The sequence below is a fragment of the Budorcas taxicolor genome, chromosome 25, assembly GCF_023091745.1.
Source record: "Budorcas taxicolor isolate Tak-1 chromosome 25, Takin1.1, whole genome shotgun sequence".
Taxonomy (NCBI): domain Eukaryota; kingdom Metazoa; phylum Chordata; class Mammalia; order Artiodactyla; family Bovidae; genus Budorcas; species Budorcas taxicolor.
Window position 1 is genome coordinate 11,394,547 of NC_068934.1, and position 17,660 is coordinate 11,412,206.

Genomic DNA, 17,660 nt, shown 5'->3' on the forward strand with positions numbered 1-17,660 from the left:
GTAATCCTGCCATTTGCAAGAATATGAATGACCCTGGAGGGTATTATACTAAATGAAATATGTCAGAGACAGACAAATACTGTACGGTATTACTTACATATGTAATCCAAAAAAAGCCAAGTTCATACAAGCGGGAAGTAGAATAGTAGTTACCAGAGCCTGGAGAGTGGGGGAACTGGGGAGATGTTGGTCAAACGGTACATAATTTCCATTGTAAGATAAATATGTTTGGGGGAGCTAATGTATAGTATGGAGATTATAGTTTGCAATACTGTACTAGATACTTGAGAGTTACGAAAAGAGTAGATCTTAAATGTTCTCACCACAAAAAATAACTGGTGATTATGTGAGGTGACAGGGGTGTTCCTTAACACTACAGAGCTCATCATTTGGCAATATATGAGTGTATAAATATATTGTGTACCTTGTGTCTGTGTTTGCATGCTTAGTCGCTCAGTTGTGTCTGACTCTTTGTAACCCCATGGACTATAACCCACCAGGCTTTGTCCATGGGATTCTCCAGGCAAGAACATTGGAGCGGGTTGCCATTCCTTTCTCCAAGGGATCTTCCTAACCCAGAAATCGAACTTGGGTCTCCTACATTGCAGGCTGATTCTTTACTGTCTGAACCACTATGTAAGCCCCTTGTGTACCTTAAACATACACAGTATAACCCCTCAGTGAGATCTCAAAAAACAACAGAACTTTCAGAACTGAAAGTATAGCAACCAAAATTTAAAACAATACTAATGTTTTTTAAAGAACTGAAGACAAAATTAAGAAATGGAAAGATATGTGAAGAAATTACCCACAGTGCAGCACAGGCAGCTAAAGAGATAAAAAGTATAAGAAAAAAAGGAAAAGAAATATATATGTGGGGCTTCCCTGGTGGGTCAGTGGTGAAGAATCTGCCTGCTAGTGAAGGAGTTGCCAGTTCAGTACCTGGGTTGGAAGATCCTCTGGAGAAGGAAATGGCAACCTACTCCAGTATTCTGGGTTGCAGAGAGTCAGACATGACTTAGCAACTAAACAACAACAATAGCAAATACATATGTGATTGCAGTTTAAGGTGGAGGTGGGGAAAGGATAGCATGAGGGAGAGAAAAAGGCAAAGTGGTATGCCTTCACATTTTTTAAGGAATTGATTAAAGACATGAATCCTGGGATGCAGGAATCAAAAGAAGACCTAAAGAGGATAAAGAAGGTGAACTCGGTATCTAATTACATTGAGGTAAATCTCCAGAATATGCCAAAACAGCTAAAAAACTTGATCAATAGGAAGCAATTGAGTGCTTACAGAGAAAAGACAACTGAATTGACTCTACACAATACTGGGAGAAAATAACTGGCAGCCTATAATTTATACTGAGCTAAGCTGTCATCAGTTCCTGGGTGGGGAAGATCCCCTGGAGAAGGAACATGGCACCCCACTCGACTATTCTTGCCTGAGAAATCCCATGGACAGTGGAGACTAGTAGGCTATAGTGCACGGGGTTGCAAAAGAGTGGGATACAACTCAGCAATTACCACCAACAAGCTATCATGTAAAAAACAGTAAAATAACCTAATAAAATACAAATAGCATCTTCAGACAAATAAAAATCTTACCACCAGAGTTTGGCTGAAATAACTCCTAGAGTGTGTTATTAATGAATAATAACAATGAGTCCTATAAAATTTTAATGGAAATATAAATTAATACAAATGTAAATTGGCTATTATACATTAAAATTGCCTAAATGTTCATGCTCTTTACACCAAGAATTCCTTATCTATAAGATTTAGCCTAATAATTTTGTTATGGATATGTGCAAATAGTTGTCCATAAGAACACTTCTGTTTTTCTCATGATATTGATTTCAGACATATTTTTGACCCCTGTCAAAAAAGGGCTTGTGAAATATGCCACACAGTATTAATATACTGTGCCATTATTAATAGTATTTTCATAGGAAGATTTCTTCCTAAAAGCATGGATAGATGTCAAAAGTATATTATTTTCTAAATTAGCCTACACCATTATACACAGTTTAAACACAATTTTGTTGACGCATTACTGGAAGTGTAAACTCCAAAGTTATCTGAGTGCCAAAGAATTGATGCTTTTGAAGTATCGTGTTGGAGAAGACTCTTGAGAGTCCCTTGGACTGCAAGGAGATTCAACCAGTCAATCCTAAAGAAAATCAGTCCTGAATATTCATTGGAAGAACTGATGCTGATGCGGAAACTCCAATACTTGGGCCACCTGATGCAAAGAACTAAATCTTTGGAAAAGACCCTGATGCTGGGAAAGATTGAAGTCCGGAGGAGAAGGGGACGAGGATGAGATGGTTGGATGCCATCACTGACGTGATGGACATGAGTTTGAGTGGGCTCCGGGAGTTGGTGATGGACAGGGAGGCCTGGTGTGCTGCAGTCCATGGAGTCACGAAGAGTCAGACACGACCGAGCGACTGAACTGAACTGAACCGAACCTCCAAAGTGGGCTTCTCTAGTGGTTCAAACAGTAAGAGAATTTGCCTGCAGTGCAGGAGATGCAGGAGACATGGGTGCGATTCCTGGGTTGGAAAGGTCCCCTGGAGAAGGGCATGGCGACCCTCTCCAGTATTCTTGCCTGGGGAATTCCATGGACAGAGGAGCCTGGTGGGCTACAGGCCATGGGACTGACAAGAGTTGGACATGGCTGAGCAACCCACACACACACTGTGACTCTCTTTGGGGCTTCCCAGGTGGCACTAGTGGTAAAGAAACCACCTGCGGATGCAGGAGACACCGGAGGAAGGGGTTCGATCCCTGAATCGGGAAGATCCCCTGAGGAGGACATTCAACCCACTCCAGTATTCTTGTTTGGCAAATCCCACGGGCAGAGGAGACTGGTGGGCTATGTTCCATAGCATCATAAAGAGTAGGATACAACTGAAGCGACTTGGCATAGCATACCACATCCTCCAAAGTATTAAGATTAGTTACCTTTAGCAATGGAATTGTGAGTACTTTGAAACTGCTTTTGTTATACCTGACAATACTTTCTTTGAAAATAATTTCTATTCAAAATTATTTCTATACTAAACTTTTAGTTTTGTATTTAGAAAAAAAATACTGTTAAAAATAAATGCTGTCTTTGAAAATGAATTTCCCTGGTGGCTCAGAGGGTAAAGCATCTGCCTGCAATGTGGGAGACCTGGGTTCGATCCCTGGGTCGGGAAGATCCCCTGGAGAAGGAAATGGCAACCCACGCCAGAATTCTTGCCTGGAGAATCCCATGGATGGAGGAGCCTGGTGGGCTACAGTCCGTGGGGTCACAAAGTCGGAAACGACTGAGCGACTTCACTTCACTTGAAAATGAAAAAAAATTAAAATGCATGCCAGGCACTTAGGTACTTTCATACATGATATTTTAATTAATTCTCAGAGGAACCCTGTAGTATAGGTGTTATTATTTAACACCCCTCTCCTTTTTTAGTGGATGAGAAAATTAACTGTCAAAGAGACTAACTGGTTAACTCAGAATGACATAGTAAGTATCAAAGCTAAGATTGGAACCCAAGACCCAAACCTTATTCTTTCAACACTGAAATCAAATTTGATAAACAAAAACACCTAGGCAGAGTTCTTTTTCATTTGATTTTTCCTATTTAGGATACTTTCACAGGTGGTGCAGAGGGTGATATTTTGGAGTTGCTTTTCTCAAAATGGCACTATGTGTGAAAGTGGAATATCATGAGATGTCTTAGAGGCAAAATTGTGCCTTATCTTATTGAAGCTAAGGGCAGCTATTATTTCAAAGTTCATGCTGCTAAAACAAAATGGTAGAATTGATTCTGAATTAATGGGATGACATTTTCTCAATAAGGGTAGTGTTCCTTTCATTGAGGAAGTTGAGGGCCAAGGACTGAATTAAAAGACAAACAATGATCTGCATTAGTTCACCAAGAGCCTACATGGTAGCTATGGAAAGGCTGGCTTAACCCATATATTTAATTGTTCTTTATTAATTCATTTATTGACTCGATCATTCCAAACTATAAATAAGAAAATTATTCCAAGTACAGGTCAGCCAAACATGGCATGTATGCCTCAAATAATGGCCAGCTAGTCAGTAAGCATGACTAGTCCAACAGAGTCTGTACTTGGTGGCGGGTGAATAGAAGGAGAACACTCGGAAATTACGGAAAAGACTAAGGAGCAGCAATCATGGGGAAGGCGTGCCGGATTTCAGAGTCGGGTTTTGTGGGTCCTGACTCTGACACAAAGCCTCACTGCAGCTGTGTGTCCCTCAGTAAGAGGACTGTGGAAAAGCTGAGAAAGGGCCGGAAGAGTCTTTGGGAGAATAAAACCGTGAAGAAAAGTTAGAGAGTTCTGCATAAAGATTATACATATTGGGTACATTTAATGGGTTTATTCGTTCCAGTTAACTTTTATTGGGGAAAAAAAAAAAGGAAATCAACATAAAGTGTCTCCAGTTTACTGAGCATTTATCACAAACCAGATAAGAGGAGTGGACATTTTGAAACACATTATCTCATTTAAGCCTTGTAGCAATACCAGTTAAAGAATAAGAAATGATAGTTAAGAGAAGTTGACTAGATGGGTCAAATAATCTTATGGACTTCAAGTACATTTTAGTACTTAATTGTATATATATTTTCTTACTGTCAGAGATATTGTTTTTATTTTATGACAATCTCTTCAGTTAGTTTACAAACTCACTGATGGCAGAAAGACATGTTCATATGCCTCTTCACCTTAATTTCAAGAAGCTCAATAATAAAAACTGTAGTTTGTGTTATGAAGTTATTGATAAATTACCTGAAGACATGTGTACTAAAGATTAAGTGAAAATAAGTGGACAGTCATTTGTAGGGGTGGGGGAGTATAGGGAAAATAATTAAAGGTTGGAACCGCATAGTGAATAGTACCAAGCCAAGCATATCTGATTCGCTCCAAAGTTCTTATATGTTTTCTGTATCTACCATGATTTTTTTATAAGAGTCACTCCCTTAGAGAGTTATTAAATAACAAACCCTAATATGAAAAATAGGTGAAAAATAAAGATGTGTTGGCTATCATAGGCAGAATGGCCTACTTATTAAGAACTTGTCTTATCACGTCAAATTTCTTGGGTTCAAATCCCCATTCTGTCACCCAGCTAAGCTGTTATTTAGCAAATTATTGTTCCCAAATGTTCTCCTTCCTCACTGTGAAAGGATTATCCTTCCCCACCTGACTGGCATTGGGTTTGGCCACATGACATGCCTTGGCTAATAAAATGCAAACAGGAATATATTTTCATATCTGAATAGAAATGTTGAGGGCCACTGCATACTGAGTCACTGATCATTTTTTTACTTCTGCCTTGAAAACATCATGCCCCTGATAGAGGCTGCTCTTCTGCTCATGGAATAACATGGGCTAGAATCAGGGTCACACTATGAAGGATGGCTCACATAAGGAAGAAATAAACATTTGTTATTGAAAGCCATCAAAGCTTTTTTGTTAGTTGATTCATTTAAGTTGACTTGTCTATCAATTTTGTTAGCTTGGGCAAATTAATTTCTCTGTGATTTAGTTTCCTGTTTTTGTGTGTGTGTAAGTTTGAGAGGTTGTGAGGATTAAATAAGTTAATGTAGATAAAGTACTTAAACCAGTGCTGTGCTGATAGATGCTTCTCTGAAGAAAAAAAAAGTCTTGATATATAGTCTTTTCCAATTTATGTGGAAATACTTACTCCATGGCTGATTTCAAACTACCAGCATGATATCATGAAAGGTTGGAATTAGGTAAAGTTGGCTCTCCAGAGTAGAATCTGGGATCAGCCCATTGCTGGACTGGTAACATTTCATATAACAAGCCCTATAGTAGAGCATATCAAATAGTAAGCACTGTAGAAAAGTTCATTTTCTGAGACAGGTGGCTCAATGAAATGGCTTCTCAAACTTCCTTTACATCTCAGATCCTTTATTTGTAAGAACCACTCAGAGAACTTCAGCACTGAAAGTAAACTTAGAGATACTCTAGCGTACCCATTTCATCTCAATGGACAAGGGAATTGGGGCCCAGAGAGGGAATAACTTGCTTGAAGTCACACAGTCAATAGGAAGAAACACCATGGCTCCTGGTGTCCATTACACTCTTTTCCCTTCCACCATGAACCACCTCTTCTTAAAAAATTGCTGTGGAAGGCATCAATAAAGGAAGAAAAAAGCTAAGTCAGTAGCTAATACCTCTTGCCTTGTCCTGATTTGGGACTGGGAATAATAATGATAGCAGTAAATAAAAGAATAAAATTAAACCCTGATCATATTTTTTTTATAATCCTGACTTTTATGATTGTGAGTCTATTTTGAGAAAAGCTGTAAGAAGGAAACATGTTTTAGAGTGTGTAGTTGTCACGTATTATTTTGCAAAGGTGATGATTATTAGGAAGAACTGTAAATGTTACCAATCACTGAGGTAATTAAGGGTGGTTATTTTGACTATTAAAATCAGTGCATCATCTCCTGGCATTCCCTAGTAATATCTTCTCCTAAAATTACTGCAGTACACCCCCATGCAGTATACTCCCCAATTAGCTTTTCAGACCAATAATGCAGTGTGTTCATATCTTAAGGTAACAGTGATTCATTTTGTTAACCATAGTGGTTACTGCCTGTAACTAAGGAATGCATTGTCATGGAAACAACATTTTCTCTCCTCCCCCACTTTCACTTCACTCCAGAGCTATTATCAAGAGACAAGAATTAAGGAAAAGCATTTTGTCAGATGTATATGAACAGATAACAGATATACACAGACACACACATGTGTATGTGGATGCGCATGTGTGTGTGTGGAGAGAGAGGTATAATCAATGAAGTTCCATTGATTAACCAATAGAAGATCGAGGAATGAAATATACATTCTCCTTTATATTTTGTCATTTGTCTTTGTTAACCTAAACCAGCACAAGCTGTAAAATGGGAAATGACTCGAGCCTAGCAGCCTGTAACGCTGCCCTAGAATAGGAGGTCAGCCTTAGCCTGGGTAATTCATTAGGGAAAGACTGTGTTAGTTATTATTGGAACATCACAATATAGAGCATACAATACTTTTGGGGTGTTTGAAATCTAAATTATAGGCTAATGAATAAGGGAAATATTGTACAACTTTTTTAGAATCCATTCTCCTTTGGAAAAACAGCCATAATTATAGACGCTCTGTAGGTGGAAGTGCTCACCCAATCACACATTTTATGCTAACAGAAAGGGAAAAAATGCTAAGGGATACACTTAGTCTGTGAATGTGACTTTAAGATTACGCAGCAGGCACCAGACCAGAGTTCTGCCCCTACCATGTGACCTGGTATGTTTGAGCACATAGATGTATCAGGTCCTGAGTCCTGGCAGCCCCTAGATATGTGGTGGATTGAATTAACCCCAATTCCTACCAGAGAAATCAACTAGGTAGGGACACCTACATTTAGTGTCATAACCACAAAACTTTAGACACAGCAGCCCTCTTCAGTTAGAACCAGATTTGCCTCAACTTCGACTGTCTTTCCCTGCTGATCTCTGCTCATGCTTTGCTCCGTATTGATTTCCCTTCAAGAGGTCTTCATTTTGGAGGCAGGACACATATTCCTCTCATCAGGGGGCTGATTAAAAATGTAGATTTCTTGATATCTTCTTGGCCTATGGAATGAGAATGTAGGGGTGAGCCTGAGAATGCATTTTTTTTTTCTCTTATTATTCTTTTCTGTTTTCTTTCTTTTTTAAAAAGCACTGCACAGAATTTGGATGTGATCTGGTTTGGTTTCCATTAACTTGGGACACAAGGGAGGCTGGGCTATTTTGGATGTGGGCAGGTGAGGGAAATTTTATAGAATACTGCATTTGACTTGACAGCTTGCAAGTTATTTTGTTCTTTTGTTCTTCCTGGAACTTTGTAAGTTGAAGCCCATAGTGGTATTTGGACTTATATTAATTTAAAGGACAAGCGGTCTGGTGTTGTGGGAAAACTACATCAGGACAGCATGGTTCCGGCAGAGCTTGCTATAGATATTGAGGACTAAGTTGCTCTGTTTCAAGTGAGATCTGAGTTCATGGACCACTTAGAGACTTTTGAGATGACTACATTTATGTGAATGGGACAAGCCTGCCTGTTCTGCAGTAAATCTGGAAAATTTAGAACATACTTCTGGAGAGATGTGTGATGTACCCTCTGATAATGCTTTCTTATATTCCATCAATTTTCTTTAAATCTCACATTCATGGCTTATTGATTGTGTGACTTGGGAAAGTTATATAGCCCTTAGATCGTCAGTTATTTTTTGTCTACAAAACATGTGTCCAGTAACATCTACCTCTCGGGCTAAGACAAGAGCTAAGCTATGTAAGTTGAATATTCATTGGAAGGACAGATGCTGAAGCTGAAGCTCCAGTACTTTGGCCACCTGATGAGAAGTGCTGACTCACTAGAAAAGACCCTGATGCTGTGAGAGATTGAGAGCAAGAGGAGAAGGAGGCAACAAAGGATGAGATGGTTGGATGGCATCACTGACTCAATGGACATGATTTTGAGCACACTCCGGGAGATAGTGAAGGACAGGGAAGCCTGGTGTGCTGTAGTCCATGGAGTTGCAAAGAGTCAGACAGGACCGAGCAACTGAATGACAACAAGCTATTTATGTACAGAGCACCTACCATGGGCTACCAAGGCTTACCACAGGAAGGTGTTGTTTACCATCTCTAGTCTTCATGACAACTCTGCAAGGTAGGGGTTAATGAGCCCACTAAGCGAACTGAGGCACAGACGCTGTAACTTACACAAAGCCATCCTCAGCACCAGAGCCAGAGTTTTATTCCACATCCTGATGACTTGCTCTCTTTCCGCCAGCCATCTGTGAGGCATAGTGCCAAGCACTCAGGTGGCACCCAGAGAGGGCTAGTTCTACCCATTTCCTATTCTGCAACCTACTATCACATTTTCTTTCTTTCTTTCTTTCTTTTTTTGTCTCTGACAAGCAATTTTGCAGCTGGGCCAGCCACATGCTGATTTTTATTTTTTTGATCTGTTGCAATTTTGACAGTCTCACTTAAAAAAAAAAAAAAACACGAAAAAATCAATACAGCATCCACCAATCTTGTCATTCATACTTCCGGAACAACAGTAATGCTTCTGGAGCTTCCTAGAGCCCCTAAGACGTCAAGGTAGGGAGGGGGCGGACTCTTCCGTTTTGAATTTTAAAAAATGTATCAGATAAAGCCATGGCTAAGGCCAAATCTACCACCCAGGGCGTGAGTAGGCTCGCTGACACAGAAGTCAAGGAGGTGTAGGGCCCTCGGGAGGCCGTTTTCAGCCCACTTCTGGCCCAGGTGCCTGTACTGGCCTCAGCTCAGGCAAGCTGAAATCAGAGGGAGGGGAGGGTGCTCTCTGCAGGGCTCCGCGCGGGCCTCTCCCCTCACCTGGACAGCGCAGCCTCGGAGGTCGCCTCTCCGAGGGCAGCAGAGGCAAAGAGAGCCCAGTGAGATCTCCGGGTCCCAGCAGCGCCCGGAGCACCCCCACTGGGACCCCGGGACGCCTGGTGGGGGGGCCCGGGGCGCGTGGTGGCTGGGCGAGGCTGGCGAGCCGCGCGCGCACCCCCTCCCACCCCACTCGTCCGGCCAGCGCTCCCCACGGTGACTCTGGATTGCAGCAAGCCACTGGCTTTTTACCAAACCGGGAGCTGCAGTATTTTTTTTTTCCCCTTCAGGGAGAATAATTTCAGCCCCCTTCAGCTCGCATGACAATCTTGTGTGACTGGGGCGAGTAGGCGGGTACATTCTTTTACATGGTAATACTGCCCCACCTCCTTTGAACCCTCCTCTAAGCGCCCGGCTTCCTTTTTATTTTTATTTTTTGATTTTTTTTTTAAAATTTACCTCCCTCCCCCAAATTCACCAAAAGGAGGGGGGGTGGAAAGCCCTTCTTGGTTCTGTCCCTCCCCCCACGCCTCGTTCCCCAGGGAAGGGAGACCCCGAGACGCTTGGTACTTGCCCGCGGCGTGGCTTCTACCCCGGCGCTGGGATGGCCGCGCGGGGCGCAGGGGGCAGCGATCGAAGTGGCCGCCGCCTCTAGGCTGTCGCTCCATGTGCCGGGTGAGCACCGTGGTCGGGTCCCCCAGCGAGCTGCCACTGCCGCAGCTCGAAAGGAATGTCCCTTGTTGTTAAGGACCCTGACTGTTTTACACCAATGATTTGCCACTGCAAAGTTGCTTGCACCAACAACACTTTGTCGTTGATGTTTGGATGCAAGGTAGGATGAGGTTCATGTCTTTTTTAATGCATGCTGCCTCCCTGGAGGGGAACAAACAATTCCTTTTATTGTTTGTTTATGTGTCTGCCTGTTGGGAGAGTGACAGCGCTCAGACTTGCTCTGCTCTCTCTGGGAGCCGGCTGGGTTTGGGGGCCCGGGGACCTCAGTGATGTCCCGGCGTCTGTGGCTGGGTTTGATAACTTGGTGGTGACTCATGACGGGACCCTGATCGCTAATGCACAGAGGCTCCAAGAGCACATAAATCCTCGGAAAGGGACACTTTAGGTGGCTCTCGGCTTGGGATCTCTTTCTATACTTAGCTGGAGACTGGGCTTGTGACAGCTGAGCTGCCAGCTCCTGAACTTGTCACTCCTCCTGAACTCACCCCGACCCGCAGGACCCGCCGTCAGGGTTTGCTGGAGTGGTGGATGGACTTGAGATGACACGAAACGTATCAGTTTGCAATCTGGCACTTTGCAAACTGAGGAGCTTATTTTTATTTTAGACAGAAAGATCTGGAGCCAGGCTCATGTTGCCCCCAGTTGTGTATTTTCCTCTGAGCTTATACAATCCGCTTGAAATCAACACTCAGAAATGTTATCCAGAGGTGGCGCAATTATTCAGTGAGTTTCTTGTGAATAACTGTCCCACCCCAGATTTTTTGTAAAGGTGATTGGTGTTCCCAAGGAAATGAGGTTTGAAGGTTTTCGAAGCAGGTTACCATTCGTTACTCAGCGTCTGAAACTTTTTTTGGTGGACTCTAGGAGCCGGCACTCCCTGAGAAAGACCTATAGAGCCAGGAGTTTGAGCAGTCTTAGCACCCTAATGGTCTGAGTTCATGTCCCCTTACTCTTAGGTACATACCTTCACTTTTTTTTCATTGTGAAAAACTGTGGTGGTGAGAGGTGGGGGTGTCTTGCCTGTTTGTGTAAAAACACTTTTGTGGCTACTCTGGTGACTCTCTAAGGAGAGAGGGGAAGAGAGGGAGAAAGAACGTCACATGAAATAACTGAAAATTCACTTTCATAAGTGATTGAAAGGCACAGGATCTCTTCTGTTCTGAAGGATAACACGAATGACTGCACTGGATGCTAACAAGCACCTTAGGCAGCAGAGTTACTGAAACACACACCGTCAACCTCATGGATGATGCTCAGAGGAGGCGTAGGCTTAATGGAAAAATTGAGAGTCAAAATCTTAAGTCTTATACTGGCTGTGCCTAGAGAATCTCCGTTCTCTGACCCTAGGTTTTCTTCTATAAAATGAAAGATATGGATGAGATAATCCTCTAGAGCCCTAACATTCTCCTATGAGGTTTTTCAATTAATCATTTAATGGTAAAGTTACTGTCAGAGATATATGTTTTATTTATTTTTTTTACTTAATCTGATAGGCTATACCTTAGAGTTAGTTCCAGAAATATTGATCATACTAAACAGTAGCCTCATGTTCCTTTTAAAATCGCTGAAAAGGTCTGAGAGTTGTTGAAGGTTTGCGTGTTCACCGCTGTCTGGAAGATGTTTGTAATTGAACAGCACCAGTAACTAATTTTTTAGCTCCTTTCCTCCCACAGCTTGCGACCCTTCCCCCATGCATCTAGCTACTCACTCTTCTAATTATATTATATCCAGTAGTCTCTTAGCGATGGCCACTGTTTAAAATCCATTCCAATAAATATGAGAATTGCTTTACAGTGCAAAATGATTATTTACAAAGGTGAATTATTTGCCAGGGGAAATTAAATACAAGCTAATAATCAAATAAGATAAACTATTGGTGTGTAGAATGTTGTTGAATATGCATTGAACCCAGGACATTCAAAAGAAGACTCTTTTATGTTGTTAAGTTTTCCCTGATTTTCAGATTGTATTGCAGGGAACTGGTATAATTACAAGCACGTTTTCTTTAATGCTGGGGAATTACATTAGTTTAACTTCCTTTAAGTTCTATTCCATTTGGTGTTTCAGTTTAACAAAGTCAAATTTCTGAGAAAACCATGTCAATAGAGTGAAATACCTAAATCATGTGGGTTGGCAGATAATGTTCTTTGGAAAAGAAATCAAACCTCTATGAAAATAAATGAATACTTTTAGAGGGTCTATTCCATTTTATTTTGCTGAGTATGTTTGAATAAGATAATTCTTAAAAGCCTTGTATAATGCGATTGATGATTATATTATAACCTTACTTAACAGATGGTTAATTATTTACTGGCTGATATAAGGTTCCCACCTCGGAATCTTAGATATGGAAATAATGGAGCTTTCTATTCTAGCCTTTCTCCAGTGGAGTTCTTCAACACTATTTGACACATAACCACAGAACGAAATGTGGGAAAGTGGCATATCCTATAGGCTAGATTTCAAAACTAGATGTATCATTCACTAAGTACATGATTTTTCTAAATCTTAGCTTTTTTCACAGATAAAATGGCCACAGTTAAAACTACCAGATGGCATATTTCTATCTCATTGAGAGAATGCAATTTAAATGAAATGCATACAATGTTTAATAATTATGCATTCATCAAATGATTGATACTTTTATATGGCCTTGGTTATTTTCATAACTTCACTGTGGGGAGTGGGTTCATGGATTATAAGAAGAACCTCTTTACCTCTTTTAGGGTATTTCTTTAGATAAATTGTTCATTTTGCTATGAGCTTGATTATTACTTCTCTGAAGTTATTTGCTCTTTGCTAAGTGTTTATATAAAATGTAGGAGCAGTTTATATATTGGTAAAGCATGCATAAAACAAAAAGTGTTTATAAAAATGAATGAAAAACTGATACCATTGTTCCATGCAACCAACAAATACTTACCAAGCAACCAATAAGATGCTAGACACTGGAGATGTGACAATAAACAGCTCTGTCCCCAAACGCTACTAACTACATTAATTATTTAAGGAAACAAATAAAATGCAGGTTTTAGTTGAATCTTTATCAATGAAAGTGGGATTTAAATGGCTGTTGAAGAAAATTAAAAACTCATGGAAGTATGTCAGTATGGAGGCTCCAAAAGTGCATTCATTCCAATATTATCTAGGAAGTTTGAAAATAAGTGTATTAGGATGGATATTTATTTTGTTTCCTGGAAAACATTTAGTACGACAAAGTCTAAAACCTTGTTTGTGTGTAAGCCAGACTGTTTCAAAAATACTTAAACTATTCTTATTATTCCAAACAGAGTAATGGCTTGCAGGGTGCTGAGTTATTTGAGCTTTCAAGGCAGAAACCCCAAATAATATTATTTTGTCACTTAGCGATCTCCAGAGCCCTACCCTTGCTGCATCCTGGCCACCATTCAGTTTAGTTAACTGACTGTATTACTTATGAATATAAATGTGAAGTATCTTTCTGGGCTAGGCTCTATCCCAGTCTCTGTGATAGACATTGGAGATACAAGCATAAGTATGATGCCATTCCTTTTCTCCAGGAATTACACATCTATTGAGAGAAGGGGTTCTACATCCTTCCCTAAAATACAGAAACCACAGTCCCACCTGACCTTAAGGTCTCATAAGATAAATTAAGGGACATGAGTTTGAGCAAACTCCAGAAGATGGTGAAGGTCACGGAAGCCTGATGTGTTGCGGTCCATGGGATCACAAAGAGTCTGACATAACTGAGTGACCGAAAAACAACAACAAGATAAACACAGTTGTTCAAAAAAGTTTTCATATTGCATCAGCTCTCCTTTTGCCTCAGTCTGTATGGTATAACCATATAATGCTGCATATGAGAACGGACTTTGCATGGAAAAGGAGGGCTTCTGAAAGGCTTTTTTCTGCTCATAATAGTTTCTGTGTCATTATCTGAAGGTGAGCGTTAGCTTTGTCTTTGTGTAACTCTGTTTTCTCCACCTGCAAAGATTGAAGTTCTGAATGTCATTTCACAGCAGACTATACTTTGTCTCTCTTTCCTTTACTACATTGCAAGGATCTGCAGCCCCCGTGTGCCCCTTTTCCTTTTTCTCACCATTTCCCAGGCAAGACATAAAAAGATGAGATGTCAGTTTTGCTGAGATTTCCTAATATCCTAATACTCCCTAATATTTCCCTAGTATTTATTATTTCTTAATAAAAGTGCTTTTAAAGTCTTATGTTCTCTGCAATTGTTCCTTGCTTTCTTTTAAACTCAAAGTAAGATTTTATTGATATACGCCTCATACCTTAGGGAACCTCTCTCTTCTCCACAAATAGTCATTGGTTAATATAACAACTCAACGGAATCAAACCATTAAGACCCCGAGGCACATTCAGTGCTTTTAATTTCCTGTCTGATAGATTATGATAGAGAGAAGTTCTTGGAAAAGTTATAGAGTCCTGCAATCTGCTTTTTTTTTTTTTCTAGTGAATGTGTAGACAGTACAAAAAGTGCTTGACCTCTCAAAGGAAAGGAATCACCTGGTAGAAATCAACCTCTTTCTTGTCGAAATGGTGACTCTCCCCAAAGAAAGAACAATGAGGCTAAGAAAGAGGAATTTAAATGAAAGAAAATAGAGGGAAAGAGGAAGGAATCAAAAGAAGGAAGAAATTTTTGCTAGAGAAGTAAAAGGAAAGGAAAAAAATAATCCAGCATGATTAAACATTTTCAAAGGTTAGGTGCTCCCCTAGATAGTAGGATACTGTCCTTTCCAAGGGTCATTTTTTGCTCCCCACCCCCCAATCTCCATAGTAACCAGACAGAGAAAGTAGGAGACAGAGAGGAAGGAAGAAAAGTGCAAGATGATGAAAAGGCAGAAAGACATGTGGAAAGGGGAGAAAGAGGAAAGGGAACTGGTCTGTGGCCTCTCAACGTCCAGAGGGTGATTTTACAAGCTCCCAAGGTTGCACTCTGTCAGCACCTCTCTGGTGGACAGTTCCCACCAGCCTGTAGGCGTTCCCAAGCCTCTCCCAGACCTCAGTTTCAAGTCTCTGTGGTGGTAAAGTGGTTTTGTTTGCTCATTTGTTTATTTAAACAGCAAATTTTGTTACAAAGAGTGGTGGTCCCAGAGGATGCATTAATCACTATGTCACTATGTATATTGGTCGTTTGTAGAACAGTTTTTCTTTATATGAATATTGCCAGTGTCTATGTTGGTATATTCTTTGTTTTTATTTTATAATTTGTGTTCATTAAAATCAATTTAAAAACCATAAAATCAGAAGGAAAACAAATTTTAGAAAGTACTATTGTCTCAGACAACTGGAGATAAAACCTACTAATGTTTTAATGTATATTTTTCTAGTTTCCTGGTACTATTTTTTTTGGTGGTGGGCCACATATATCTTCATTTAAAAAATTTAGTTGTAATCATAGTGATTACTTCTGAATGTTTTAAATGAACATTAGAATTTGTGTATATATTTTAATGGACCTCCCTTGTGGCTCAGCTGGTAAAGAAGCTGGCTGCAATGTGGGAGATCTGGGTTCTGTCCCTGGTTGTGAAGATCCCCTGGAGAAGGGAGAGGCTACCCACCCCAGTATTCTGGCCTAGAGAATTCCATGGACTGTATAGGCCATGGGGTCACAAAGAGTTGTATACAGCTGAGCGATTTTATATATTTTAATAGCTACATAACAGATTAACATTCTTGTTTTTGAATATTCGGCCCAAAGATAACATTGTGCTGTGTGCTCAGTCACTCAGGTGTGTCCGACTCGTTGCAACCCGTTAACTATAGCCTGTCAGGCTCCTCTGTCCGTGGATTTTCTAGGCAGGGGGTCTTCTTGACCCAGGGATCAAACCCGGGTCTCTTGCATCTCCTGCATTGGCAGGCAGATTCTTTAACCGCTCTGCCACCTGGGAAGCCCAAAAGATAAAATTGTCCCCCTTCCCGCCAATTTTCTACTATCAAAACAAAAGCATATCTTGAGGAATAAATCTTTTTCTTATCTGAAATTATTTCCTTTGAATAGTCTAAAATAAGTAGAGTTACTGAGATATATTTTGAATCTTTTATGACTCTTGGTGACTGATACTGCTACATTCATTTTAGTGATGGCAAGTTACATTATATGTTATAACATTCCCCAGCTTTAAATAACTCTACCTTGTGGATTTATAAGTAAGAGGTAATCAATTTGTTTCCCTCTGAATAAAGTTGAAACTCTATTAGACTTTGAGTTAATGGAGTGTGAGTTCCCAAAACTACATTGGTGTATTCCAGTTAAAAAATATCTGAAATGCCAAAAATCCAAGTGGTCAAAATGGGTACATCAAGTTAACAGCTATTTACACAGTTAAGGCATTCATCCCTGTCTCAGCAGACGTTTCAGATCCTGTTATGTATGCTTTGCAAAAGTCAACTCATTTAATTCTCATTATAATCTTCAGAAATGGGTTATAAGAGTTGTCTCTGTGTTAGACATGGGGAAACTGAGGCATACAGAGTTTAAGTAACTTACCTGAAGTCACATAGCTTTCAAGTAACAGATCCAAAATTTGAGCCCAAATAGTTCATACATACACTCATTTCCAGAATTAACTATGGGGCTCTTTCAAATGGCAACTTCCTCTTAGGACTTATATGTTAGGAGTCAATTTGCAAAAATTTTCATTTATACATTCTCTCCTGGACATAACTCTGAGTTTGAATGCAAAGCACATCTGTAAGAAGATTCAGCTTTATGATAAATGCTTTTTTTTTTTTTTTTTGAGAGGAGTGTGATCTGATATACCATATCCTATAGTTTTCATGTTCTCATTTCCCACATAAGGTTACTGACGTATCTAGGAGGTGACTTTCTGATGATCACGCACTGTGTCGCAGAGCCACAGCTGGAAACCGGGTCTCCTAATTTCTAACTCAGTGTTATGTTTATATGCCATGACCTCCAGCTACGAACTAGAAGTTCTGAGAATGAAGGTGAGAGAAGAGAAATTGACAAGTTTTGTCTGTAAAAAGCAGGAAAAAATAACACCTTATTTACAGGACTGCCTTAAGGTTTAAGTGATATATCACATGTGAAAACATTTAGCACAATGCCTCAAATGTGGTAAATATTCAGTACATATTTTTGTCTCCTGTTTCATTAAGGCTATTTTGCAGACTGGGGAAAAATTTGGAGACTGTTAATAGTCAACTGAACAGTGTTCTTCAATCAAGCACTTTGAAATTCACTCAAGAGCACATAAGGAGTACTTTAAACACATTGTTAAAGTGTTTTAATGCCACAAAAGGCAGAATCAAGAAGTTTATATAATTCACACCAAGAAAAAAACCCCCACAAAAACCTAGATTAAATCTGACCCAGAAAGAGAAAATGAAAAATGAGCTAATGAATGAAAGAGGTCCTGCATGTCCCAAAGAAGCAGGTTGCATAGGCCTTGTGTCCTATTTGACAAAGTATACTTGCCAGTTCAAGGTCCTTTTCAAATTTTATTTTTTAGTAGTCGTTTG

At 40.1% G+C, this 17,660-nt stretch overlaps 1 protein-coding gene across 1 annotated transcript in view; it reads left to right on the top strand.

Annotated features, from left to right (window-relative positions):
- Positions 1–10,045: 10,045 nt before the first annotated feature.
- DLG2 (discs large MAGUK scaffold protein 2) overlaps positions 10,046–17,660 on the top strand; it is a 1,427,480-nt gene continuing 1,419,865 nt past the window's right edge. Inside the window, exon 1 of the mRNA XM_052662441.1 lies at positions 10,046–10,272. Coding sequence (XP_052518401.1) covers positions 10,171–10,272 — 102 coding nt within the window. The 5' untranslated portion in view covers positions 10,046–10,170. The remainder of the gene's footprint in view (positions 10,273–17,660) is intronic.